Source organism: Chlorocebus sabaeus, chromosome 21, assembly GCF_047675955.1.
Source record: "Chlorocebus sabaeus isolate Y175 chromosome 21, mChlSab1.0.hap1, whole genome shotgun sequence".
Classification (NCBI taxonomy): Eukaryota; Metazoa; Chordata; class Mammalia; order Primates; family Cercopithecidae; genus Chlorocebus; species Chlorocebus sabaeus.
The window spans coordinates 24,541,201-24,567,934 of NC_132924.1; the positions used below are offsets into that span (position 1 = coordinate 24,541,201).

The 26,734-nt window shown below is 42.8% G+C and overlaps 1 protein-coding gene across 4 annotated transcripts in view; it reads left to right on the plus strand.

Annotated features, from left to right (window-relative positions):
* Positions 1-26,734, plus strand: part of ELMO1 (engulfment and cell motility 1) — a 578,573-nt gene that overhangs the window by 217,318 nt on the left and 334,521 nt on the right. For all 4 annotated transcript variants that reach the window (XM_007981596.3, XM_007981595.3, XM_073008962.1 and 1 more), the window contains 4 exons: positions 848-926; positions 6,875-6,925; positions 10,116-10,238; positions 12,053-12,184. In XM_007981596.3, coding sequence (XP_007979787.1) covers positions 848-926; positions 6,875-6,925; positions 10,116-10,238; positions 12,053-12,184 — 385 coding nt within the window. The remainder of the gene's footprint in view (positions 1-847; positions 927-6,874; positions 6,926-10,115; positions 10,239-12,052; positions 12,185-26,734) is intronic.

The following is a 26,734-nucleotide window of genomic DNA, read 5'->3' on the forward strand; positions in this document are numbered from 1 at the left end:
TTTTATATGCATAATCTCATTTTATCTTCACAGCAATCCCATGAAATAAGTGTGTCTAACCCCACGTTGTAGATGAGGTAACTGTGCCTTGGGGGATACCCATGAACTTGTCCAAGGTCTCAGCCAGCCTGTGATGAACTAGGCTTTGCACCCTATCCTGGCCTGGTTCTAAGCTCCACTTCTGTCTCGCTGGCCTGATAAGTTATTCCTAAATGTAGCTCATAAGTCACTCTTTGTTTATGCCTTGAGTCCTCCTTATTTACTGTTTACCACATGCCTTACATTAGAGCTTTGTTTCATTTATTATTTCTGGTGGCTTTCCAGTGAAAATGAGATTTATAAACAAACACCCATTCTTTTTGTTATTTAAATGTTTATATTTGGAAATAGAACTTTAGAATATGTAATAGAGCCACCCAATTAGCCCAAGAATGTAGAGACATCTGAAACTACTCCCTGATATATTTCTTGTATCAGAGAAAATTACACATATGTACACACACATATACATACATACATACATACAAACAACTATTACTAGTAGTACATCAATTACAACATCCCCTAGGTTTATGCTTTCAATCTGAATAAGAGAGAAAGCTTCCTGTATTTCTGGGCATTCTGCACTGACCAGTATACTGTGAGCTGGTAATACTAGTTGTATATTTACCGCCTTGTGATATTTGAAATGCATTCTCAGTGCTAAATGCATTTGCTAGACCCTACCTTTGTCTCTCACTTGTTTGTGGGAGAGGAGGCTGATTTTGAGGCTTTTCAGGGTTTGACCCAGGGCTAGTCTCTTCTAACTTTGTGTTCTGATTTTCTGAATTGTTCTGTATCTTTACAGGTCAGATCAAGAAATCCAAACCTATACTATTGCAGTGATTAATGCACTTTTCCTGAAGGCTCCTGATGACAGGAGGCAGGTAAGTTGCATTTCTTTAGTCTAACGGCTATATCAGGGCTAGGAACTTTGTGTGCGGAGAACACCCTCTCCTTCCATCCGGGGACTCACTGGGCCACTCTGCTGTCCTGGCCGCATGTGGACTCTCCACGGCAGCTATGTTCTGCTGCACAGCTGCCCGCTGGGGTCCTTTCCAAATCCAGGGGCAAGTGGGTAGAGACGGTAAGCCTTTGACTGATGAGGGATGCTAGGAGTGTTCCAGCAATAGAGCCTTTTCATGAAATAAAATGCAACCTGGAAGCCCAGATGTACAAAGGTGAAAACGTTGCTGCTGGGTGGAAGCGGAGTTAGGAGTCCCCGCGACCTCCTGTCGTTTCATGGGATGCTCACTAGGGTGAGGGAAGTGCAGTCCTCGTTTTCTGGATCAGGAAAGGGAGACCCTGAGAGGTGCCACGTTTTTCCCAGGGAGGGAGGCGATGGAAGGTGAGAGGACAGGAGGGATAATATGCAGATGGCTGCTCCTGGTGGAGATAACCGCATTCACATGTCAGAGGGGCTCCTTGCTTGGTGAGATTACTTATTTCTGTGTGTGGATGTGGCAGGGAAAATGGAGCCATCTCTTTCCTCTGTATATAAAAAAAAACCAGGCGCAGTGGCTCACACCTGTAGTCCCAGCCCTTTGGAAAGCCAAGGTAGGCAGATCATTTGAGGCCAGGAAGCTGAGACTAGCTTTGCAAAGAGATGCAAACATCTCTTTAGTAGAGATGGCAAAACCCCATCTCTACTAAATATACAAAAGTTAGCCGGCCTGTTTTACAGCCGTGATAGTACACACTGGTAATCCCAGCTACTCGGTAGGCTGAGGCAGGAGAATCACTTGAACCCGGGAGGCAGAGGTTGCAGTGAGCTGACATCGCACTACTGCACTCCAGCTTGGGCGACAGAGCGAGACTATCTTTAAAAAAAAAAAAAAAGAGGAAGGAACCCCTTAATGTACATAGATGGAACCTCTCATTTGATGGTGTCCTTTGTCTGTAGATCCTTTATTTCTTCACGAAGGAAAGGAGCATTACAGAGGGGACGTGAAAAAGTGGAATTTTGCCTTTTCTTAGAATGTAGCTCACACCTCAAAATCCATTCATGTTTTTTCAATCAATGTGTCCTGTAATATGTTACCCTGGTCACAGTTTCCTTCCTTAAAAAAAATGGGTGGAAATATGAGCTCTTGTCACCCACTTAGAAACTATGCTGAGGGTCTTGATGGCAGTTGCCAGTGAGTTCATTTAGAAGAAATTAGAAAGCGAACCTGCTACTGAATGCCATGACAAGAGTTTTTGGATTTTATTTTACTTTTTCATTGCCAAGGATTTTAAACCTCAGTGACTAAACATGACGGCTTCTGGTTTGTTTTCCATTTAGAATTTCTTACTCATCCCCAGGGGGGCTGTGTTTGCACAAGGAGTGGTGTCACTTAATAGTTTCCCGGACGTTTGAGTTGGTGTTCGCTGGAACTAGGTGGAGGTGCCTGCCCTCCACAAGCCTGTGGTGGGGGCGCTCTTACCCTGGCTGGATTTTTAGGAGGGGCTTTGCAGATCTGAGGTGAAATCATGGATAGGGCTGCTTCTGTGATATTTTAGTCTAAATACCAAACTCATGGTAACTCCCAAGCAGCCCGGAAGTTGTCTGGAAGCTCTCACTGTGTATATCCACAAGCTTGACGTGGGCATTGGAGGAACTGGGTCCTTCTGCTGGCCAGACCAGGGACTTCTGGCCCAGCCACATGGTAGCTGAGTGTAGTGTGTGGGGTCAGGAAGGCTGCATTCTGATCTCAACTCTTGGAAGTTTCCTTTCCTTTCTCCATCGGTGAAAGAAGAAGATGGATTAGAAGAGGTGAAAGTTCATGCCTACTCAAAAGGCCATTTCACTTGCATCTCTGAATCTAGACATGAATAAAATGCATACTGCATCTTATTTTATACCAAGCACTACTGTGCATTTGTTAAATTGGACTCTCATGACCATGGACAAATAGGGAATTTCAGGACATTGCTGATAATGGTAATATAATGGAACGTCAACATAAGAGTAGGTTTGGATTTTGTGAACCAAGTCTTTCTTTGAAAACTATGCAACATAAGACTGACAGGAAACAGTTTAGCTATATATTATTCTAATAAACTACCGCAAAGAGTAATAAACCACCTCAAAGTGTAGTCTAATAACCTTAAACCATTTAAGAAAAGATTCCAACTAAGAAAGACTGTATGTAATTCAGCAGAAATTTATGAAGTATTATATGACTCAATCAAGCTCTAAAAATAGCTACAAGGTATTTAATTGACTTGCCCATGGAAAAGTGATGTGGACTTCATAAACTATAAACTCTTGAAATTAAGAGTGTTATTAATCAAAGTAAAGGGAGTATCATGATTTTTAAATTAAAAAAAAATTCAGTAAGTAGCGAGATAGCTCTAAAAAGGGATTTCAGGTTCATAATGAAGAAAAGTTTGTTGGATATTATTTTCTGAAGGTCAGTAGAGGCCTGTAAAGCAGAAGACTGAGCTAACTGGTAATATCACGTAGGTTGCTGTGGATTTATATTAACAGCTGAGCGTGTACACCTTAGTCTGGGCTCTATGCTCTAAGTTTCAGCTGGTCTGAATTTGACGTTGGCATTGCTGGCATATGTTCTGAAAAATTAAAAGTTCTGAATTTTTGGCAAATAGAAAAATTGACCAAAGTCAGTCATCAATGATAGTATTATTGAGAGTCTGGCATGTGCCAGCCAGTGCTCAGTATTTTATATTACATTATTTCATTTTATTCTCATATTCAGAGAAAGCCACATTATTTCTGTTTTATAAGTAAGGAAATTGAGACTCAAAGGGAGTAAAGAACTTGACCAGGTTACTGAGCGGGTAAGAATCAGAGTTTGAGTCCCAACCTTATCCCTGCTTTTACCTGCAAAGCATCCCATCCAACGCCTGTCAAAGAGATGTCACTCACAGAATTCCCCTGTGTTTGCCAAGTAAACAGCTCTCCGAAGCCTGGATAACACCAAGCCCATTTTCTCACTCCAATTAGATTGAAATGTAATCTAAACATGTATTTACTGGATTTGCAGGAGCACTATTTGTTGTTTGTTTTTGTTGGTTTTGTTTTGTTTTACCTGTTTAAAGCCTTAGAACCATTGCTTTTTTTGGGGTGCCTGATTCTACTTCAGTCAAATACTTTTTTAAAATTTCATCTTCTTTTTTTGACTTGGGCCAGACACATTCATAGGACTCCATTATCTGGCTTTTCTTGGAATTTGGAATGCTTTTAAACACTTATACCCTATTTCTGCTGTTACTGAAAAAAATGCCCCCATGGTCAGAAGGACCTGTCCTATTTTTTCCTTTGCATCCGTGAAATAGGCCTTACTGAGAGACGCCTGTGCTGAGACCTAGGGCAAAGCTTCTTCCTCTGGAGAAGGGTTCCAGAGGGTCTAGGGTTTCCCCAGGGGTGGAGGCCTTGCTTTCCCATGCCTCCGGGATGTAGGAGATTCTCTGTTTCCTGGCACAAATGGAGGGAAGGGCTGTGCTAGTTTTGTCGGGGAGGGGGTTGCTGTTAGGTGGGCAAATGCATCTTTTTGTTTACAACTTGCACCATTATTCAGTTCACTATTTCAATGGCAAATACGTTGCTGAGATCCCTTCCAAATTTCTCTACAAATATTTATATACTTTGGATAAGCACTATTTAAAAAACTTGTTAGTTAAAAGATTTGGTAGAAAAATCAGAAAATACTAACTCAAAAGGAAGAAGTTTGAAAGATTCCTGTAATTATATTGCCAGAGGCAAAACCACTGCAATTATTTACAACGCTTGTGACTTTCATGGTGTTACTTCCCTGTTTGTTCTGTGCAAAAATTCTCCTAATACATCATTTTTTTCCCACCAAATGTGAGCATACTACATGCAGTGTAGTTTTTCTAAACTGCTTTTGAAACTAAACAATATTTTGTGGACATCTTTCCATGTCAGTATATCTGGATTCATATTTGTATCTATCTATATACTTTTACATAATTTTAATGCTATAAAATATTCCCCATGGATTCTCACATTTACTCCAACAATTCCTTACTATTAGACCAAGAAGTGGAGGCATGGATATTTCTATTTTCTCTTTGACCGAGCTGCTGTTCCTTAGGAGGATAGTGTGAAATATTTATTTGTTATTTTATCAAGCATTTATTGTCTTCTAGGTGTTAGACATTGTTCTTTGGGCTTGGAAAACAAAAAAGAAAAAGACAGTTTCTGCTCATGAGGGACCCACAGCTTATGCAGACGATAAACATTGTAAACAGATAATTATAATGGTTTCTTTAGTAGAAATTGGACATACATTGTCCCTTCTAACTTTAAATTTTATAAACTGATAGGCAAACATAGGAATAGAAATTTTTGTTTCTGTTTTTATTTATGAGCAATAATTTCATGTTTTAAAGGAAAGAAATTAAAACAGCTATAGGATCCTTTGAGGCTTTTATTTGACATCTGGCCTAGAAGAAACAAACAAACCACCACCAGTGGGCCTTTCAATGAAGACTGGGAAGAAAGCACTGCTTTCTATGCCTAGTGGAAGGGAAGGTTCCTTCTGGGTTACCATTTGACTTGTTTCTCAATGCGTCATTGCTCCTGCTTTCTTGTTTTCAAGAGCATGGAAGAAGACCTAGTATTGGATTTTGACTTGAGGGCCATCTAGCTTTTTTGTCACCTTACAGTATTTAAGCACTTTTCAATGCAGTGGGTCAGCAGGGGCATTCAAATAAAGTGGTCAACCTCTAACAGAGTCCTCTGAATTTCCATCCCTTCTTCTCTCCTGCTTGCTTTCCTTTCTGTGGTGGCGATGACGCCGTTAGGTTGATGTAGAGAGCAATGTTGACATCCTTGATTGTCCTCTGACTGTAAGTCACCCACGTTCCCTTTGTCAGCGTAAAGTGGGCCCTGCTCTCCCGTGCTGCTCCTGTCTACCCCTGCTTGTATGCCCCCCTCAGAAATCTCCCCCACCCCCATGTTCTTGGTTCTCTTTGCTTTCTGCAAATTTGTTTTCACCTTGGTAGAAATCATGGTTCTGTTTTTAAACCATAGCTTAGTTTCTTCTCTACTCAGTAAGAGTAGCAACACCAAAAACACCCCCTACCACAAAACAACAATCAAGTGTCTTCCTGAATATGAGCAGTATTTTTACTTTAAAATGTGTGCTCCAAGACTGTGCTTAATATGTTATTTTCCCTTAGTCTCTAATTGTCAATATTTATAAAAGGAGTCTGTGCATCATTTCCTTTAATAAAATCACCCTTGAATCCTCCATGCCACTCAGGAGATGCCAAGGCATGAAACACAACCTGTAGAAATCAGGCCTTGCAGAGCTCAGTGAGTATAGACTCTAGAGCTTTGCATCACTCAGATATTTGCCCTTCACTTAAACTCCACTCAGATCACTTATGTAGCCTGGTATATGTATTACTCACTCTTGGGTTTTGCACAGATTAAGATGAAATGACTTTTAGAAGATATACTGGAATCTCTTTGCTACAGGCATGTGTTGCCTAATAAAAGCTTTCTGCACATACGTAGTCTAATAAAAGATGATGAGGCTTTCTAATAGAGAACGCTTGCTTTGTTTGGAGTGCCTGATTTTTATTTAGCACCCACCTTTTTCTGGAAGGAAGGAATTCCTAAAGAAGAGAATTTTGCAGGTGCCAGATATATTTCCTTTGCTTTTGGACATGGCTTTTACATTCTAAATGGAACAGTCAAAAAAATAATTTGAAAACTGCTGCCTGTTTGAGTTCATTATTTCATACGAAATACTGCTGATATACAGTTACGAAGCACACCCCAGGATAAAGTCATTTTTGGCCATGTCGAAATGTAGCTTTCTAACCTAAGCCTTTGTGTGGGCGTGTTTTTCTTCCACAGGAGATGGCGAATATTTTGGCTCAGAAGCAATTGCGTTCCATCATTTTAACAGTGAGTACCTATGTGCTGTGACCTTTTTGTTGGGGGAGGAGTGGCCTGGTGCATGTATTAATCTCTTGGCTTCAATCTGTGGTTTGTTCTGTGACTTGCTTCTGTGGTGAAGCAGTAGGAACTCCAAAGAAGAAAAAAGTGAGCTTTTGGAGTTGGAATAAATAAAGTCTTTCCCACAGGAATTGCCTCATTGGATCGGAGGGAGGGATTTCTGGAACTGCCCTGGAGAGAGAGGAAGGCGGAAGGCATTCTGGCAGGAAGGATTGGATAGCTCTCTCAGTGGGGCAGGTTAGGGAAATCAGGGCTTAAAAGATTCACCCTGATGAGGTTTTGTTCTTTTAATGAGAAAGCTAGCTGTAAACATATCGGTACCAAGAGAAGTCCTGAGATGTTGAACATCAGTTTTGGGGCCCCGTGGCAAGAGAGAGGAAGGAAAGAAAGATAAAGATGGGAACCACTCATTCGCTGCAATGCAAAATGACCTTAAACATTGGTGGAAAAAAAAAGCCCTAACGTGTCGCCTTGTAAATGTTTAGAAATAAACCAAGTAACAAGATGTCCTGAGGCCTTACCCCCTATTTGACTTACCAGCTACTTGAAAGAAGCAGGTTGGTTGATTGCCCTGCTTACAAAAAAAAAAAAAAGGAAAAGAAAAGAAAGAAAAAGAAGAATTTCTTTTTGTGTGATTCCAAAGAGCAGTTCAGCAAGCTTACAGTTAAAAACACTTGGTCTTCAAATGCAGGTTTTAGCAGTATTCGGGTATGGTGAGGCCAACAGATCAGGAGGTGGCTGGCATTGAAAATAAAAGTTTGTTAATTATAGTTCCCCAAAGGAGGGGGCATGCCGTGCCACTGGGGGATTGTGGGGGCAGGGGAAGCTCCTGAGTCAGGAGGGAGGCAGGGAAAGCCGAGGGAGGCAGGGAAAGCCGAAGGAGATCTGAGCGAGAGCACTTACTGTGGTTTTTGAGGGAAGGGACAAGTGAGGCCAGGTAAGCTGGCTGAGCAGGTTTGGGATTGGCTAGTTTGAATAATTTCAGTGGGCTGTGGAGTTTATGGGCTGTCTCTAGTTGTCTAGTACCTGGCCCTGGGTGGTTAGGGCAGGAGAATAGTGGTCCTAAGAGTAGGAGCCAGAGCTTGTAGAGGAGTGGGGTGTGGTTGCCAAGGCTCTGGACTGGTTCATTTGCATATGAAAGGAGTCATTTATTAGCTCTAGGAATTGGCTAGATGTGGGAGGGGCAGTCTCTCCAGGGTCAGCAAGGTCCCAGATATCAAAATACCAAAAACAAGTGGCTTATACAGGCACACACACACACTATCCCCCCTCCCTCCCTGACCAATGCAAGTAAGCCATCAAAAATTAATGTTGAAAATAAATGTTCTAGATCCCAAAGCCAGTAGTAATGACTGCAATTTGTGACCAAGTTAGTTCGATTTTAAACTTCCTGGCTGTCAAGGATGACACGAAACATATGAGTGTAATTTTCATTGTTTGATAAAAAGAGGTCCCCCAGTTCTTTGGGAAAGATAAAACTTTTCCCTCTGGAACTGAAATCTGAAATGAATCTTCGGAGAGCATCTTAATACATCTAGGTCCAATTGTGGTTTTGGAAGTGCACAAGTATTCGTAATTGCTGTCCTTCTTTATATTGGCTCTCAATAAATGTAGAAGCTACAGCATCAATGTGTAGCTCAGTGTCTTCATATTACCTTGATATGGCACGCAGGGTTAGAATGCCCTGAGAAATGAGTGGCATTAATGACTGTGGCCACCCTGTCTCAAAAATCAACATCTCTTCTTTTATATGAGATGTTGATGGCTGAAGTTCGAGGTTGGTACTCTCCTGCAAGAACTTGGAGTGCAGTACTTTCGAGTTGCTAAGAAAAGAGATACCCACACACTTTGGATACTAAGTGTGTGCTATGAGTTAACATGCTATTCTGAAGATTGGAGGATAAGGGGTTTGACTTGCTCCTAACCATCCTGTTGTCTAACTTCCCTGCTTCCCATAATTTTGGTTCGGTGACTTGGTATTCTCTGATTTCTCCCTGTCCTCTTTCTTCTATTCCTCAATCTTCTTTCACCCCTCCTTTAATTGGCTATATCAGCATGGCACTAACAGCTAGGGTGTGGATTGCAGGTGGATGCCAGGTTGAGAGGCACCCAGGCAGCACTTTAAGGACCTAGACTTCCTCTAGTCCTGGAGGAAGATCATTTTTTTCTACAATGGGGAACTTTGTCATTTACTGAATAGCCACTTAGAAGTTGGTTTGCAGCAGTCTACCCAGGAGCAAGTACAGATTGCCAAGAGAATTGGTCTTCCAGATAGCAAGGCATGACTGGGGCTAACATTTGAAATAACTGATGTGATGGGTTGTTTCACCACATTGATCCATTGTTTGGCATTTTTAATGTACGGCCAGAATCTGTGTTGAAAAGGCTGTGTGTTAGTCCCAAATGCTGAATGTTCAGTTGGTGGCAGCTGTCCCATTTCTGGGCGGGGGTGAGGGGGTTGGGGGTGGGCCTATCCAGTCATCCTGTCCTGCCACTCCTTGTATGTTCTGTTTTCAGTTCTGGTTCTATGGGGAAGAGTCATTTTATCTTTCATTTAATTGTTAACAGTGAGTAAAGTAATTCACGAGCTTTTGCTGTCTGCTTTTGATGGTAGACATCCTTATGTAGCTTCCACAGTGGATTAAGACTTGATGGGTATTTTGCTTTTGTGTGTTCCTTATGAAACTTTTCCCCGTTTTGAAGTGGGCTCACCTGTCAGACAGTCCTAGGGTAAGATAATGGCAAGATTGCTTCCTATGGGTATGCACCATGGGTCTTTCTGCTGTATGTGACAGATGCTTCCATTGTAGAAATCCACAGTTGTCTTAGAGACACCCCCATTTCAAGCACATCTTCTCTTGACTTATATGGCTGCTGTCACCAGTCCTTTTCCAGCGCTTTTCCCCTTCCAGTCACGCCTGCCCACAGTAGGTTTTTTCCTGGACTCTGACCTGAAGATCAGGAACCTTCCTGGGCTCTGAAATGTAAAGGAAAGCTCTGAAATTCCCTGTGCCCTCGCCTACCTTCTCCATTCCTTGTACCTCCCAATGAAGACTGTGAGAGCCTACTTGAGGGTTAATTCTTGTTGTTTCCTTTTCTTTCTTTTTTAAAAAATTCCATTTGTGAACCATCTCCCTAGCATGTCATCCGAGCCCAGCGGGCCATCAACAATGAGATGGCGCACCAGCTGTATGTTCTGCAAGTGCTCACCTTTAACCTCCTGGAAGACAGGATGATGACCAAAATGGACCCCCAGGACCAGGTGAGTGCTCACTGGACAGCAGTTAAAGCATAGGATGGACAGAAAGTGTCATTAAAACTCTTTTTTTGAGGTACCCTGCAACTAGGGAGTTTCACAGTTTGAGATGATTGATGTCTTTTTTTATCCTCTCAGAACACAGGGGCATGGCTTCAAAATTAGGTGAATCCAGGATCAGAAAATATACCCAATGCATTCTTCCATTAGGCTCCAAACATGCATGTTCTACCTTTATTGAATAAGAAAGTTTGATGTCACGTGACCACAGACCTTAGCCCCTGGGCCCAAGTACGTTTAATGGTAGTAGCTTTCGAGTCGAGTTCCCAGACAACTAGGGCCTCTTGGTGACTCTATGTGGCATTGATTCTACGGGGTTGAGGCAGCAATTTTCATCCTCTAGAGATCAGTGCCAAGAGCAGGGTCCCAGATTAAACCTGATTTCTGGGCCAGCATTTCTGTTGGTTGGCTGTTGGCTGTAGCTCTCTGCTAGGTCTCTTGTTGTACATGAAAGGTTATATCTCCATTCAGAAGCCTTTGGAGACTTTTGCTGTGTGAGGGTAGAGTGAGAGGAAACAGCTGTGAGCCCTGCTGTAGCACATTTTCAGCTTAAACAGTGCTGCAGCTTTGGAAAGGAAAACACTCATTATTGGCACGTGAGGGCCTGATCTGTTGCAGATGTGAACTGCGTATGTGAAGTGTGTAGCCACCGCGGCACTTCATTCATGGAGCAAGGCCATGCAGTTAAGAATGATGGAGAGGCTTTGAGAGGCAGTGAATGTGCCCCACGTTTTTGGCAAGGTGTGGTCATCCCAGGGAGCGGAGACTGTCATCTTACCACTTCTAGTGACAGAGAGCAATGCATCTTAATACTGAATGACCCTCTTTGCTTGGAAACCCTTTTAAAAACGTATTTATATGTTTATTTTATAGTGGTGGGATATGTATAAGATAAAGTTTACTATTTTAACCATTCTTAAGTGTACAGTTTAGTGGCATTAAGTACATTCACATTGTTATGAAACTATCACCACCATCCACCTCCAGACCTCTTTTCATCTTGCAGAACTGAAGCTCTGTACCCATTAAACACTATCTCCCCATTCCCCTGTCCTCGTAGCCCCTGGTAACCACCATTCTACCTTCTGTCTATGAATTTGACTACTCCAGAGACCTCATATAATTGGAATCGGACAATATGCGTATTTCTGTGTCTGGTTTATTTCACTTAGCGTAGTATCTTCAAAGCTCATCCATATTGTAGCATCTGTTGGGAATGCCATCTTTCAAAGGCTGGATAGTATCCCATTGGATGTCCACGCCACATTTTGTTCATCCATTTACCCTTGGATGGACACTTGGGTTGTTTGCACCTTTGACCCTTTCTTTCTTTTTTGTCCTGTGTTTATTTCCATGAAGTAACTTAGTGGGGTGAGGCATTTTGGGTACCTCTTACTTTGTTCCCAACTGTACAGTATCCCCAGTTTCTCTAGCTTAGCTTTCTTCAATCACGACCCTTCCATCATATCTGGGCCTTTCAGTTAAGACTGCACTGGACCATCAATATTCATGCTCCAGATGACTACTTGGCTAAGAGGACCACTGTGGAATACAGCTAGGCCTGACCAGCAGGGAGACTGACAGGGGAAGACCGGTCTGCAAAGCTGTAACTTAGAACATTGGTTCTCTTTTATCTGTTTTTCTTTTGCCTGAATGCAGTGATTCATTTAGACCCCAGGGAAAGAGGGAGTATATGTAATGTCACACAATGAAAGCAGCTTTTTCCCCTCCCTTTTCTTTCTACTCCCTGATTCCTTCAGGCTCAGAGGGACATCATATTTGAACTTCGAAGAATTGCTTTTGATGCCGAGTCTGAACCTAATAACAGCAGTGGCAGCATGGAGAAACGCAAGTCCATGTACACGCGAGATTATAAGAAACTTGGCTTCATTGTAAGTAAGCTATCTCCAGTATGCGCTCTCCCTCCAGCCTCCCCGGGCCTGACCTCAGCCACATAACTGATGTCTCTTCCGAGCGTGTGGTCCTCTTGCGCTTTACAGAATAGTTTCCACATTTCCAGATGTTTAGCTGGTTTAAGCAGGATCACATGAAAATCTCTTCTGGCTTCAGAGAAATGGAATAACTTGCACAAGTGTGACTAATACTGAGTTTGTTTATTCAGTTCTGATTAAGTGTAACCAAGAGTAGTTCGGCCGGGATGCATCTCGACTTCATTAAATCTACTTCACAAGACGCTTAAGATTTGTGTTTGACTTAAATGAATGATGGCAGCTGTGGGATGGATCTTATTATTGGGTTAGTGAGTGGATTACTTACATACATCAATTTTATATCAAAGTCAAATTGAAAGTCTCCTGAAATTTAATCATGATGACATTAACACAATTTATGTTTGCTTAAAAGGCCTCTCTTGCTATGAATTTTAATAGGTTGTCTCCTAGATTTTTTTTTCAGTTTGCAAATCAGAACACAGCTTGTCCCAAATATAATCCATTGTTTTTATTTCTATTTGCATTATGTTCTTGATTTTATCCCCATGAAGTCTCTGAGTGACCTTAAGCTAATATCAAATTCTGCAGGTGTAAAATTGGATTTCCATTTTAATCCCCATCATAAATGGCATTACTGAGATTTTGGCTTCGGTGATTAGAAATCACCAGGCCTTATTTTATAGTTTCAAATACTCTTTCCTTGGAAAAAAAATATATGTGCTATATATATGTGTGTGTGTGTGTGTGTGTGTATAGTGTATATGTTTTATATATATGTATTTGTGCATATACGTATCCACAGACACACCCAAATATACGTATATACACACAATGTATATATCTGTATATATACACACTATTAATATTTATATGTAATTTGACAAATGGTATCGTGCTTTATGTGTTATTTGAGAAGCCTTGTCTTTCATGGGAATATTCTTTGAAAATGTTTTCATATGACTTAACATGTACTGTGTTTCATTATTGATTTGTTTTTCATTATTTAGATGTAATGCATTGTATTTAACCAAGGCCTTTTACTAAATGATTCAATGCTTTGAAATTACCATAAGTCTATAATTAATATCTTACAGCCCAGAATGTATGCACACCCATGCTCACATTACTAGGATAAATTTGTGGAACTGTACTTTGTATAAGATGTTTTCAAGGCTCTTGATACTGTCAAATTGCTTTCCAAACACAGAAAGTCATGCCCATTTTAACCAGCAGTGGGTCAGACTGATCATTTTTTTAACTCTCCAGTAGTGTCTCTTAAACTAAAAATGCCTAAAAACCTAAAAAACTAACACTCTTAACAAGTTATTGTTTTTATAGTGTTAGTTTTAATATGACATTTTAAATAAGAATACTTACTGAATATTCAGCTTTGCAGCTTGCCTTACAGAGGTATTCTGAAATTATTTTTATATCATCATATTTTATATTTCGACCTTGGCATTCCACTTTATATTTTAGTTGAATAAGTTTTTTAAATTTTTAGCAAAAAGTGTCATGACTGGTGGAGCGGGTGAGTTTCCTGTACTTGTGTGTGTATGACCAAAAGCTCCAGGGTGGCAGTGACCTTGCTGGCAGAGCCACTCTGCCAAAGCGATGGTCCAGGGAAGGTGGATGGGACTCACTTTCTGCCTCGCCCTCAATTCCTTCCAAGTTTTACTTTTATGTGGTAAGCAAGACGTATCGAGGTCACTTGGGAAGCTTTGCGAAATCGCGCAATCTCTCTTACCCTCAAGTCATATCAAAATTACCAAGGAAGAATCAGGGCATGTACATTTGGAAAATACTCTTAATTGATCCCTCTCCTGAAGGAGAGCCTGGCTCTAAGGTGCTCCTGTGACTGCAATTTTATCATCTTCCTCCTGCCAGTGCCTGGATTTCTTCTGAGCTATGTTGAAAGTCCAAAACCTGAATTCTTTCCACGTGCTGTCCCGGGGATGCACGTGTTTCCGTCCCAGTAGTGGTTTTCCTCGGGGGTAGTTGGATCCCAGAATGCACAGTATGGAGGGACTGAGGAGAGAGGGAGGCTGTGGGATGACCACATGGAGAAAATAGGATTACTGTAGAATCTGGGTCCCTGTGAGGGGTATCTGGAATGGGAGTGTGTGCTATGAAGCATCTCGTTTTTATTTTCAGGCCCTGTTCTTACGTGAGGTGACCAGGGTATTCCATGAGCCAAAATCGGAGTAAATTTTCTCAATGTAGCTCCATCTGTCTAAACATTCTTGTTAATTCCTTGTACAGTTTAGTCTTGGTGTATCTCTGTCTTAGTTTTCCCTGTCTGGGGAGTGTTCTGCTTCATGAGTACAGAATAATAGTTTTTTTATTTTTTTTATTTTTTATTTTAACAATGTTAATTGGAGGTGGTTTTAAGACCTTTAGCACTTATGAGGACTTGAAAAGTCATCCTAGAAAAAGCAAAGACCCTGCACAGAGAATAATCATAAGAGAGTGTTGGCTTTCTTTATTTTTCCATGGTTCTTTTTCAGTTTTGGATTTTAGTTCTTCCCCTGCAGCTTCTCCCAGGCCACAGTCTTGCATCAGAGCGTTGAGAAGTTGGAACGACTATTTAGTAATGATTTTGAATGCTGGAAATGATCCAACAACTTTTGACAAGCAGATATTTTCACTTTGAGTACCCAGTCAGCCAGAAATAGACAGGCCTCAGTAAACAGAACCGCATGGTCATTGCGCCACCTAGAGACGGTCTTGCGAAAACGCTGAAAGCTAGCTGATGATACCAGGGTCTGGCTCCAAAATCTCTAGATGCTGTAAGCAGTCCCATGCAGCATTCTCTCTGTACTTCCCAGAGAGGAATCATCTTGCCTGTTAAACTCCTTACTGAACTTTAAGGATTAATTTGAGGTTGGGATCATCTTTTGGATCACTTTGAAGAAAAGTTCAGTTCATAAGATGAAGACTGCTATTTCTCATTTTTCTGCTCTCAAGTAGGCAATGCCCAGGAAGCATCACATGACAAGGTTTTGGAGTTCACTGGGCCTAGATTTAATTTTAGCTTTCCTGCTTTTGAGCCATGGGCCAGTGGTTCAGTCATTTAACCTGTTTGGGCATGGATTTTCTCAGCTGTGAAACTGGGCAGCATCTTTTCCATTTTGAGGTTATGGGAGGGCCCCACAGGACCGTCTGCCCACGACTAGCACAGCAGCTGGAACCAAGATGCATACTCAGCCAGTGCTACTTCCCTTTCTTCCTTTTGGAGAGAACACATCATAGAAATCATCTGCAGTCTTTTAAGTTTTCCAAGTTAAAAGGGGCCATTGCTCCAACAAGGCAAGAAGAACAGTTTATTAAGGGATAATAAACCACAACACCTTTGAGGAGGTAGATGAGTGTCACATTCCTTCTCAGCACAACATCCCGGTGGAGCAGATTTTTCTGATAAAATAATTCTAAAGTCACAATCTAGGTGGCTGAGTGGCTTGTAAGGTTAGTCATAACACAGAAAAGGTGCTTCGTCATCTTTCTGAGAGCTCGTTTTGCTTTTTGTTTTTTAGGTACAGTTTTACTCTTGTCAGGCCCCCACCACCACGCCCAGCTAATTTTTTTAATTTTTAGTAGAGACAGGTTTCACCATGTTGGTCAGGCTGGTCTCAGACTCCTCACCTCAGGTGATCTGCCCATCTTGGCCTCTCAAAGTGCTAGGATACAAGCATGAGGCACTACCCCAGCCATCTTCTAAGATCTCTGTTACTGATTTCTCTGGTTTCAAAATGGACAAGCCTTTGTAGGTCCCTTGGTGGGAAGAGACAGAGTTGTCTGCGATAATGCTGTTCTTTTTTTCTGAGACAGAGACTCGCTCTGTCACCCAGGCTGGAGTGCAGTGGCAGTCTCTGCTTTCTGTAACCTCCACCTCCCAGGTTCAAGTGATTCTCCTGCCTCAGCATCCTGAATACCTGGGACTACAGGAGTGTGCCACCATGCCCAGCTAATTTTTGTATTTTTAGTAGAGACGAGGTTTCGCCATGTTGGCCAGGCTGCGTTCGAACTTCTGATCTCAGGTGAACCACCCACTTTGGACTCCCAAGGTGCTGAGATTACAGGTGTGAGCCACTGTGCCCCGCTGAGATAATGCTATTCTTAGTGGAACTTCTAAGAAAGGGCACATGGATTCCTGAGAGTAATGGAAGGCAGACGCTCACCTCTAGGATGACTTTATTTTGAGAACAGGGGAAATGCCATCTACAAACTTGTCTCTCTTGATTGTAGCCACCAAGACCTGTGCACTATGGCTTTCACACTCTGCAAAGTGTTGTGTTCATGGCTAGAGCCCTTTCAGAGTTTGTCTCTGGTTTGATTTCCAATTTGTAGCCTATTTGTGAATTTTTCCTTGTTCAGTCTAGTGGATGAGCGTGAAAAAGGAGATGTCTGTAGTTCATCTTTCTGATCCCTTCTGAATCAAAGCAGATATTAAAATCAGACAAGGCTTTTTTTCTTTCCCTAGCTGCTTTGTTTTCCTTTCCTTTATATTGACTGGGGAGAAAATAAGCTTTTTTTTTTTTTTTTTTTTTTTTAAATTGTTTCTAAACGATATAATGTGTTTTAACATGAAACATTTTACAAAAATTTTTCATAATATTTCAGGATCATCCTGGAGGGAAAAATGACTAAAATGTGAAGGTGGAAGACGTTATAGGTAACGGTAAAAACATTATTTCAGAATTAAGGTTCATGTTCAAATTTTTAAGAGGATTTTCTACCTTCTTGGGTGATAGAAAGTAATTACCTGTAGTTACACAAGTATAATTATACAAAATTACATATGCAGGGGTTGGTGTCGTCTTAATACAGTTTTTCACCAAATAGAGATGGCAGGGAATTAAATGAACTGCATATTTATATTTTTCTTTCTCTATCTCTGTCTCCATCCTAATACTAAGGAAGGAAGCATCTTTGTCTCAATGCTACTAGGTGTCAATAGTCATTGTGAGAGTAACATTGTGATTAAGCTTGGGCTATAGATTTGGGTTGCTGACATCGATTTCTGACTCTTCCACTCACAGGCCGAGTGACTTGGGCAAGGTACTTGATGTTTTCATGTCTCTTTTTTATTCTTTAAAATGAGGGGTAATAATTTTCTCTATCACTATGTGTGTTGTGTAGATTAAATTAGTAGATACTTGTAAGTTGTTCAGAGCAGTTCCTGCTACATAGTCTGTGAATCTAGATGCTATTATTATGATGTTATGATTGCTATTAATATTGGAACGGCACCCAGTGCTCTGACACCATGATGGATTGTGATGGCAGAATGTGAGAGTTGTAGGTTGTCCCAGGAGGGTAATGTGAATGCGTGGTGAAAGTAACAGTTAAAGGCGAAAGAACACTGGGTGCTTGGGAAACTGCAGGTCATTTATCATGGCCAGCGTTTATGTTGCAAACAGAGACAGAAGTAGAGTTGGCTTTAGGAGTGAGGGAAGAGTTATAGAAGAATTTTACATTCAAAGGGCTTTGCTATATACAATCAGTCCACATTATTCATGGATTCCATATTTGCAAATTTGCCCATTTGCTAAAATTTATTTGTAACACCCAAATCAATATTCAAAGTGCTTTTTTAGATCATTCTTGGACAAATGCATTGTGGCAAAAAAATTTGAGTTGCCCAACTCAGATGTTCCAGCTGAAGTCAAACAAGACAACAAGCCACCGCCCTGCCTTCCTGTTTCAGCTCTCATGCTTCAAACAGGTGTCCCTTTCCCAGTCTGTCTAGGCCACGTTTTTCTCACTTTTGTGCTTCCTGCTTTCTGATGGTAATTTCAGTTTCACATGGCCCTTAAATGTAGTGCTGAAGTGCTGTTTTAGTGTTTCGAAGTGTAAGAAGGCTGTGATGTGCCACGCAGAAAAAATACAAAAATATACGGGTTTGTTAAGCTTTGTTGAGGCAGTCTAGAACTGTTGGCTGAGCATTCAATGTTAATGAATCAACAACGTATACTAAATAGGGTGTCTTTAAACAGAAACACACATAAAACAAGTTTATATATTCACTGGTTGGCAAAAACGTTATGGTCAAAGGCTCGCAGAAACAATTCTATATTGTTCCTAGGAGCAATGGTTCAGTCGTTAACTTACTTGCAGCAATATTCTAGGACACAAATACTGCAAATAAGAAGAGTCTACTATACTGGGAAGTCCCCAGGGAGCTTTTGGGCAGAAGTAAACTATGGAGAGGAGAATCCCAGAGGCCCCCCATCTGTGATAAGTGGGGAGGAGAAAGTCTGCTCTTAAATGGTAATGAGAGGTGAAGCCAGCTGGGCTTCTGGGTCGAGTGAGAACTCTGTGTCTAGCTAAAGGATTGTAAACGCACCAATAAGCACTCTGTGTCTAGCTAAAGGTTTGTAAATGCACCAATCAGCACTCTGTGTCTAGCTAATTGGGTAGGGGACTTGGAGAACTTTTCTGTCTAGCTAAAGGATTGTAAGTGCAGCAGTCAGCACTCTGTGTCTAGCTAAAGGTTTGTAAATGCATCAATCAGCACTCTGTAAAACGGACCATCAGCATTCTGTAAAATGGACCAATCTGCTCTCTGTAAAGTGGATCAATTGGCATGATGTGGGTGGGGCCAAATAAAGGAATAAAAGCAGGCCACCTGAGCCAGAAGTGGCAGCCAGCTCGGGTCCCCTTCCATGCTGTGGAAGCTTTGTTCTTTCGCTCTTTGCAATAAATCTTACTGCTGCTCACTCTTTGGGTCCGCACCGCCTTTATGAGCTGTAACTCTCACTGCAAAGGTCTGCAGCTTCACTCCTGAAGTCAGCAAGACCATGAACCCACTGAGAGAAACGAACAACTCCGGACGTGCTGTCTTTATGAACTGTAACACTCACCGCCAAGGTCTGCAGCTTCACTCCTGAAATAAGCGAGACCACGAACCCACCAGAAGGAAGAAATTCTGGACACATCCAAACATTAGAAGGAATAAACTCCGGACACGCCATCTTTAAGAACTGTAACACTCACCGTGAGGGTCTGTGACTTCATTCTTGAAGTCAGTAAGACCAAGAACCCACCAATTCTGGACACATTTTGGTGACCACGGAGGAACCATCATCTATTGCCAAGCAGTGGCTTCATTCTTGAAGTCAGTGAGACCAAGATCCCAGCAATTCTGAACACATTTTGGTGACCCAGATGGGACCATCACCTATCGCCAAGTGGTGAGACTATTGCGTATCGCCAAGCGGTGAGTACCATCAGACCCCTTTCGCTTGCTATTCTGTCCTATTTTTCCTTAGAATTCGGGGGCTAAATATCGGGCACCTGTTGTCCAGTTAAAAGCAACTAACATGGCCACTGGACTAAAGACACAGCTGTCAGGCTTTCTGGGAAGGGGTTCTCTAGCAACCCCATGACTCTTTGGAGTTGGGAGTGTTGGTTTGCATGGAACCAGCTCCTGCTTCTCCTGTACTTCTGGGCTGAGCCAAGGGTGGACAGAGAGGAAAGCCATGCAGCTTCGGGATCCGAAAGCAAGTTGGTTGATCCTGCGGCCCTGAGCAGAACTCTCAAAGGCATGTCGCCCAAGCGAGACTCACCCATCTATCCTATCTATCCTGACCGTTGCCCCCTGGGTCCTAACACCTGCCAGACAAACTTCCTGTCACCTCTCTTCTCCGAGGCTAGTCCCGCATCTGAAAAACCACTGTCTCTGGTGCTTTTCTACTTTCTTGTATAAGAATGATTTCTAGTATAAACTCCAGGACTCAGTTACCTTCTTTAGGCACCCGGGCTCACCAGTCAGAAGGACATAATTTTTGCACAAATACCCGTTGTAGAGGGGGCTGTCTGGAATTTTAGGATCCCTCCTCAGACAAGCAGGCCTAACAGAAGCTATTCCTGAAGCTACGATATGGGGAGCCTCAGAAATTGTATCCTTCCTATTCATATAAGTGAGGACAAAAGGCATCACTCTTCTGACTCTGGAGAGCCCTTGCCTCCCTCAGGGTATGGCTGTCCACTTCATTTTGGGGGCATAACATCTTTATAGGACATGGGTAAGGTCCCAGTACTAACAGAGGAATGCTTAGGACTTTAACAGGTTTTCGAGAATGCGTTGGTAAGGGCCACTAAATGTGATTTTTCTCAGTCCTCTCTGTGGTCTAGGAGGACAGGCAAGGGTGCAGGTTTTTGAGAATGTGTTGGTAAGGGCCACTAAATCCGACTTTTGTTGGTCCTCCTTGTGGTCTGGGAGGAAAATTAGTGTTTCTGCTGCTGCGTTGGTGAGCGCAACTGTTCCAGTCAGCAGGGTCCAGGGACCATTGCGGGTTCTTGGGCAGGGGTTGTTTCTGCGGCTGCATCGGTGAGTGCAACTATTCCCATCAGCAGGGTCCAGGGACTGTTGAGGGTTCTTGGGCAGGGGGAGAAACAAAGCAAACCAAAACGCTGGCGATTTTGTCTTTCAGATGGGAAACACTCAGGCATCAACAGGCTTACCCTTGAAATGCATCCTAAGCCATTGGGACCAATTTGACCCACAAACCCTGAAAAAGAGGCGACTCATTTTTTTTCTGCACTATGGCCTGGCCCCAATATTCTCTCCCTGATGGGGAAAAATGGCCACCTGAGGGAAGTATAAATTACAGTAAGAAGGAAAAGTTAAATAATTTCTGCAAATCATTCAGTACTACTCAGTACCATGTTGGAATTCACAGGGAAAGTAACTTACTATGATTCAATTCATTTATTTTAAAGCCAGAAACTGCCTTAAAATGCCTGCTATACCAAAATACTGCATCCCTGAAACCTGATGAATTCTCAGAAAAATCATTCTAGATGAAGAGAACCCAGTCTACAGTGGACTTGCGTTGTATTTCAGCACTGATCCCAATGTGATTTTACCATAGGCTTTCATCACTAAGAATGTGGTGCAGTCTCTTGGAGTACAAGGACAGTATTAGTAAAAATCTAGAATACATTTGTGGGAATAGAAGAAATTAAATTTTGACATTCTCTTAATTTTTGTGGTATTCTCTTTTTGCAACAGGGCATCTCTGGAAAGCACAAGATAATGCAGGTTTTTGTCAATCGAATCACTTTTCCCTATATCCCATATTAATAACCGGGATAGTATTCTGAAACAAGCACTTTGCTTTCAAATACATTTTAGATATAACCCATAAACCTCAAAGTAAAAGGACAGTATATTTAAAAACACACATTTCCTGAAATCCTGTATGGTTATAGCTATATAGAATGCAGGAGGTCCCAGGGTGCTCTGCAGCGAAGCTCTGCGAGTCCTAGCCAGTCCACCAGCCCCAGTCAGCCCCTTTCCCCTGAGGGATGCTTGGGGGACATGGGTAAAGGGATTACCCGGGATAGTTCGGGCTGCATGAACTCACGCAGATGTGCCTGTTCCTCAGGGACCATATCTTATACTCTCTGCCTCCTTGACACTTGGATCAGATCAGAGACTCTCTTTTTCCTGTCTGAAATGCTGCAGACCCCAGTCGTAATAACTTCTGAGGCATCCCTGACCTCAACAAGCCAGGAAATTCCTTAGTGAACCAGAGCAGAAATAGCCACCAGGTGGCGCAAATACACAGCCAGCCCGCTGAACTCTGGCTGACCAACTGCTGGGACATTTCTGTTACATTGCAACCCTGCTTATAAGCCTGAAGGGTTTGAAGTTGCTTAAAGTTTAAAGGCCAAGACAGGGGTTCTCAGGTTCTCGGAGTCTCCTTAGAGGGCTCTAAAGCTTTCATCAGGGCCCAGCAGGAGCTAGAAGCATTCTTGGATGTGCAACTGGCCTCCCTATTAAATGGGATTTGCCTGATGCTCATGGCAGATGGGCTTTTTCCCAGTACCCAAGTCTCCCAACTCTCATTCCCAGTTATTTTTCCTTATTCTACCATGAAAGTATTTTAAGTAGGGTAGGCGACCTGTACAAGTAATTTTTGCTTTCTGCTTTAACATGGAAGTACAGGAAAGAATGCACTGGAAATGGAAAATCTCCATGAATATTGGCTGTAAAAACAATAATAATGTATTTGGGGGTTGAAAGTACTGTCACATAATTAAAGTATGTGACAGTAATAACATGAAGAGGGCAGGATAGTAAAGGGAGTTAAAGTGAACCAGCATTGGTGGGGAGTTATGCAAAGCTGTCTGGGGAAGTTTGATCTGACTCTTGACATGTGGTTCTCAGGTAAATAGAATCTTTTAGAATCATTTTTCAATTTTTTAAACAGTAGCTACCTCTGGAGCTGTATGTTTAGAGGTGCTGTTGAGATTTCTGTTTTAATGGTGGGGAGCGTTCGAGCCGCTTGAGCATTCTTTTCATCTCTAACTTTTCCTTCCTCACTCCTACAAATATTAAGGGGAATTTATTTTTATTTGCATTTTTTTTTAAATTGAGACAGGGTCTCACTTTGTCACCCAGGCTGGAGTGCAGTGGTGTAATCTTGGCTCACTTCCACCTCTGCCTCCTTGGCTCCAGCTGTCCTCCCACCTCAGCCTCCTGAGTAGCTGGGACCACAGGCGCTTACCACCAGGCCCAGCTATTTTTTTGTATTTTTGGTAGAGACAGCATTTCACCATGTTGCCCAGGCTGGTCTCAAACTCTTGAGCTCAAGCGACCCACCTGCCTTGGCCTCCCAAGGTGCTGGGATTACAGGTGTGAGCCATGGTGCCTGGCCATAAAGGAGAATTTTAAAAGGGAAGAGAAGCCAAAGTGGGCGGCCAATGGGTCAGGCAAAAACTGTCAGAGAGTTTCGTTGCACACTTCATTGATTGGCAGGTGGGCATCCTTTTCAGTGGCTCATTCGTTACAGGTGAAGAGAGGATTGCCAGCACCCTGCCCGTACATGTTCAGGGTTGCCTCTGTGCTGTGTTTCTTGGATGCTTTTGGTCAAATGACAGAGAGAATGGCATGCACTGTCTTCATGTTATATTTTATATGCAGAGACCATAGTTGTCTTAAAGTTGTAGCTGCTAGTTGGGTGCAGTGACTCACTCCTGTAATTCCAGCAGTTTGGGAGGCAGAGGAGGGAGGATCACTTGAGGCCAGGAGTTCAAGACCAGCCTGGGCAATTAAGTGAGACTCTGTCTCTACAAAACAAAAAAGTTTTTTTAATTAGCTTGGCATGGTGGCACGTGTCTATAGTCCCAGCTGCTTGGGAGGCTGAGGCAGGAGGATCCGTTGAGCCCAGAAGGTCAAGGCTGCAGCACGCTATGATTGCATCACTGAATTCCAGCCTGGGCAACAGAGCCCTGTCTGTCTGTAGGGGGATGAAAAACAAGTTGTAGCTGCACATGTAGTAAAGAAAAAGTTAGCTTTGGAAAACTCTCTTGAAAAACCGAAGAAGATGAGATTTATTTCCTGTCATTGAACCAAGCGAACCAAGCACATTAAGTCACGGGGCAGGGCCTCTGCACAATGGGCTCTTCTCAGATAACTCAAGGTCTCATGGGGCCATTTCCACTTCAGTGTAGCATCATCATACCTCCTAGGGGTGCAGAGAGATGGAGAAGTCTCTCTTAGAATACTTGCAGATCTTTCTTCTGTGACCCACCTTTGCCGTCAGCTGCATTGAGAAAGGACATCTGAACTGGTGCAGTGGGGCCCCTGGGGGCAGTCGTAACACAAGCTCTCTGTCACTGTCTCGGGTGAAGAGTCGGCCCATGTTTTGCCCTTGCTGCAGGGCATGTGCTGTTGCCACTATTTTCATCTGTTGACTTTCGTATGTGGTATGTTACTCCCTTCTTCCTACCCCGGCATGGGGAGGGAGCAGGGAGGAGTACTGATTGCTGGGAATAGTCTAATTTCAGAAGCACCTGTGACCTGTGGACTCCATCTGAAAAGGGGATGCATGAATAATTGGACTTTTAAAACTTTGGTTTGGTTTGGTTTGGTTTGGAGACAGGGTCTTGTTCTTTTGCCCAGGCTGGAGTGCAGTGGTGTCATCATGGCTCACTGCAACCTCCACCTTCCAAGGCTCAAGTGATCATCCCACCTCAGCCTCCCAAAATGCTGGGATTACAGGTGTGAGCCACCATGTTCAGCCTGTTTTCATATTTTTAAAGGAACTGTTTTAAGGGAAAACTTAGATGACCTATGATTCATTGGCATAATAATACTTGACCTTCGTTCTTCTTACTTTTTACGGTAATTAACTTTAACTCCAGACACAATTTCTCAGGGATGGTTATTGAACACCAGGTGAAGAGACAGGTTTCTTCCACTCCTGTTTTGCAACCTCCTTTCCTATTTAGCACGCATTGCTATGCCTTAGGAAGGACATTTGTGGGCGGTTAGGGTTGAATCTGTTCTCTGGCCACTAGGGGGTGCGCCTATCAAAGGCATGTGTGTGAGAAACTCCGCAGGCTGATGGTGCTTCGATAAAGAGCAGGTCTGATGTGTTCATGAGGTGGAGGACTTAGTGGGGGCTAAGTTCAGCAGGTTCAGAAGAATGCTTTTCCAGCCAGAATCTTCCTCCTTCCCCCTTGTAGCTCAAAATCTCCAATAACTCTGGCCCCTGGCTGTGGCAGAAGGAGACGCAACATATTAAACAGTGTCAATCCTTCGTCTCTGAGTGTATCGTGCAAACTTCCTTAGCATCCTTTCTTTGCACATGGGGCTTTAGAGCAAAAGAGCACCATCCAGCAGGTGCAAGGGTGACACGCAGGGGACCAAGGGCGAGGAAACATCAGGGTCTCGTGATATATAAGCAAGTCAATTCTGTGTGAGGCTAATAAAACATAGCTTTTATGAGTGCAGCCTTTGGTGCCAGACTGCCTGGTTTTGCATCCCAGCTTCATTGCTCATTAGCTGTGTGACACTGGACAATTTACCTAACTTTCCTTGCCTCATTAGTAAGTTGGATCTAGTAGTATCTCCCACCCAGGCTTGTTATGGACATTAATGAGTTAATTGATGTTAAGTTCTGAGAAGCCTTGGCATGGAGCCAATTTTAGTAAGTTTTTTGCAGTTGATGATTGTCATTTGGATCTGATGGTGGAAATGAGTCTGCAGAATGCATCTACACCCCAGATGACTGGGGACATTCTTCAACGTGGCTTCAAAAACAGTTAATCCTGAGGAGGGGCATATCCCAAAGTCCACGAATTCTAGAGAATTTTCATGAGAGTGCTTAGCAGTGCAGGAGTTTTATACCCCTCAAAGAGCCTCTTTAGTGAAGGAAGAGGTGGATTTTTTTGCTCCGCATTTTTGCTACTCAGGAATTAGCATGTAGACGCATAGCCAAGGATGTCTTTATGGTGCCTGCTCTTGTGCAGATTTTCAAAAGCAGGTAAGGCTCAAAACCACAATATACTTTGAATCAATGTTACTGTCCACGACAGGAAACACTTTTCTATCCATGATACCCTTTGGAGAGTGCCTTGGACCTAGGCTAGGCACTGCTAGGACAGAGGACCACCAGAATCTGGCGGGGCTGAGTGGTGATGGGGTCCTGGTACCTGGGATGGGTAGTTATAGGCATCCAGCACCTCTTCCTCCAATGATTTTCTGTAGGTGCCTGTACTCGTGACTTTGCCTCTAGTAGGATCATATCAAAGCACCCCTGAGAATCACGCTGGTTATTCTGGGGTACGGGCAAGAGAGGGAAGGAATGACCAGTTAAGAGTCCCATGATCCAGTTACCTGCCTCCCATTGACCCTGCTTTTGATGGCCATCGAACAGCTCCACGTGAAGCTAGCATGCCTTCTATGTTTATCCTTTCTCCTGAGACAGTGTGCTGTTGTGATACTTTTTATTTTGTTTTCTGTTTTTCCAAGTGGTGACTTTGTCACAGTGTCCTTCCTACCTCTGAATTCAGTGCGATGTGACCTCGGGAGAGGAGATGTGAGCACGATGTCCAGACTCGGACATGTCTGTTTCACGTCTGCCAGGAAGTAATTTTATGCTGGGAGCCGGCTTCATGGCGTGGGATTCTAATTCTGGGGATGGCATTTTGTATGTGTAGGAAGACTGTCAAAACCTTTCCAATGGGAAGGGACAAGAACCAATTTGAGAATCACATGGTTACATAAGAACTGGCCCTGTGCGGGCATCTCTGCACACTTCCTGTACTTGTTCATTCTGAAGACGAGAGAAAGAGGAGCAGGAAGAATCTTCCATGAACTCTGCAAACCTACAAACTTTCCAATGAGAAGTGGTGCACACTCCCCCGATGGTGCTTGGGACAACATGGTTCAAAGGGTAAGGGGTATTTATTAACCCTTTGCTTTCTTGTTATTCCTGTCCCTCCTTTTTAAATGTTTACATTACCAAACTGGCTAGACTGCTGAGAATCTATCATTTTTAGGTGGCCTGCTAGGGTTTCCACTGGTCTTATCCCAGTAAATAACTGCAGAAAATAGCTGCAGCAGCCACACCCAGCAGCAGTAGCATCTAGGGGACTCTTTGGGACCTGAGCCAGAAAGTTCCCATATGCGGTATCTCATTCTGTCTCCACAAGACACAAGACACAAGGATTATTATGTCTATTTTAGAGATG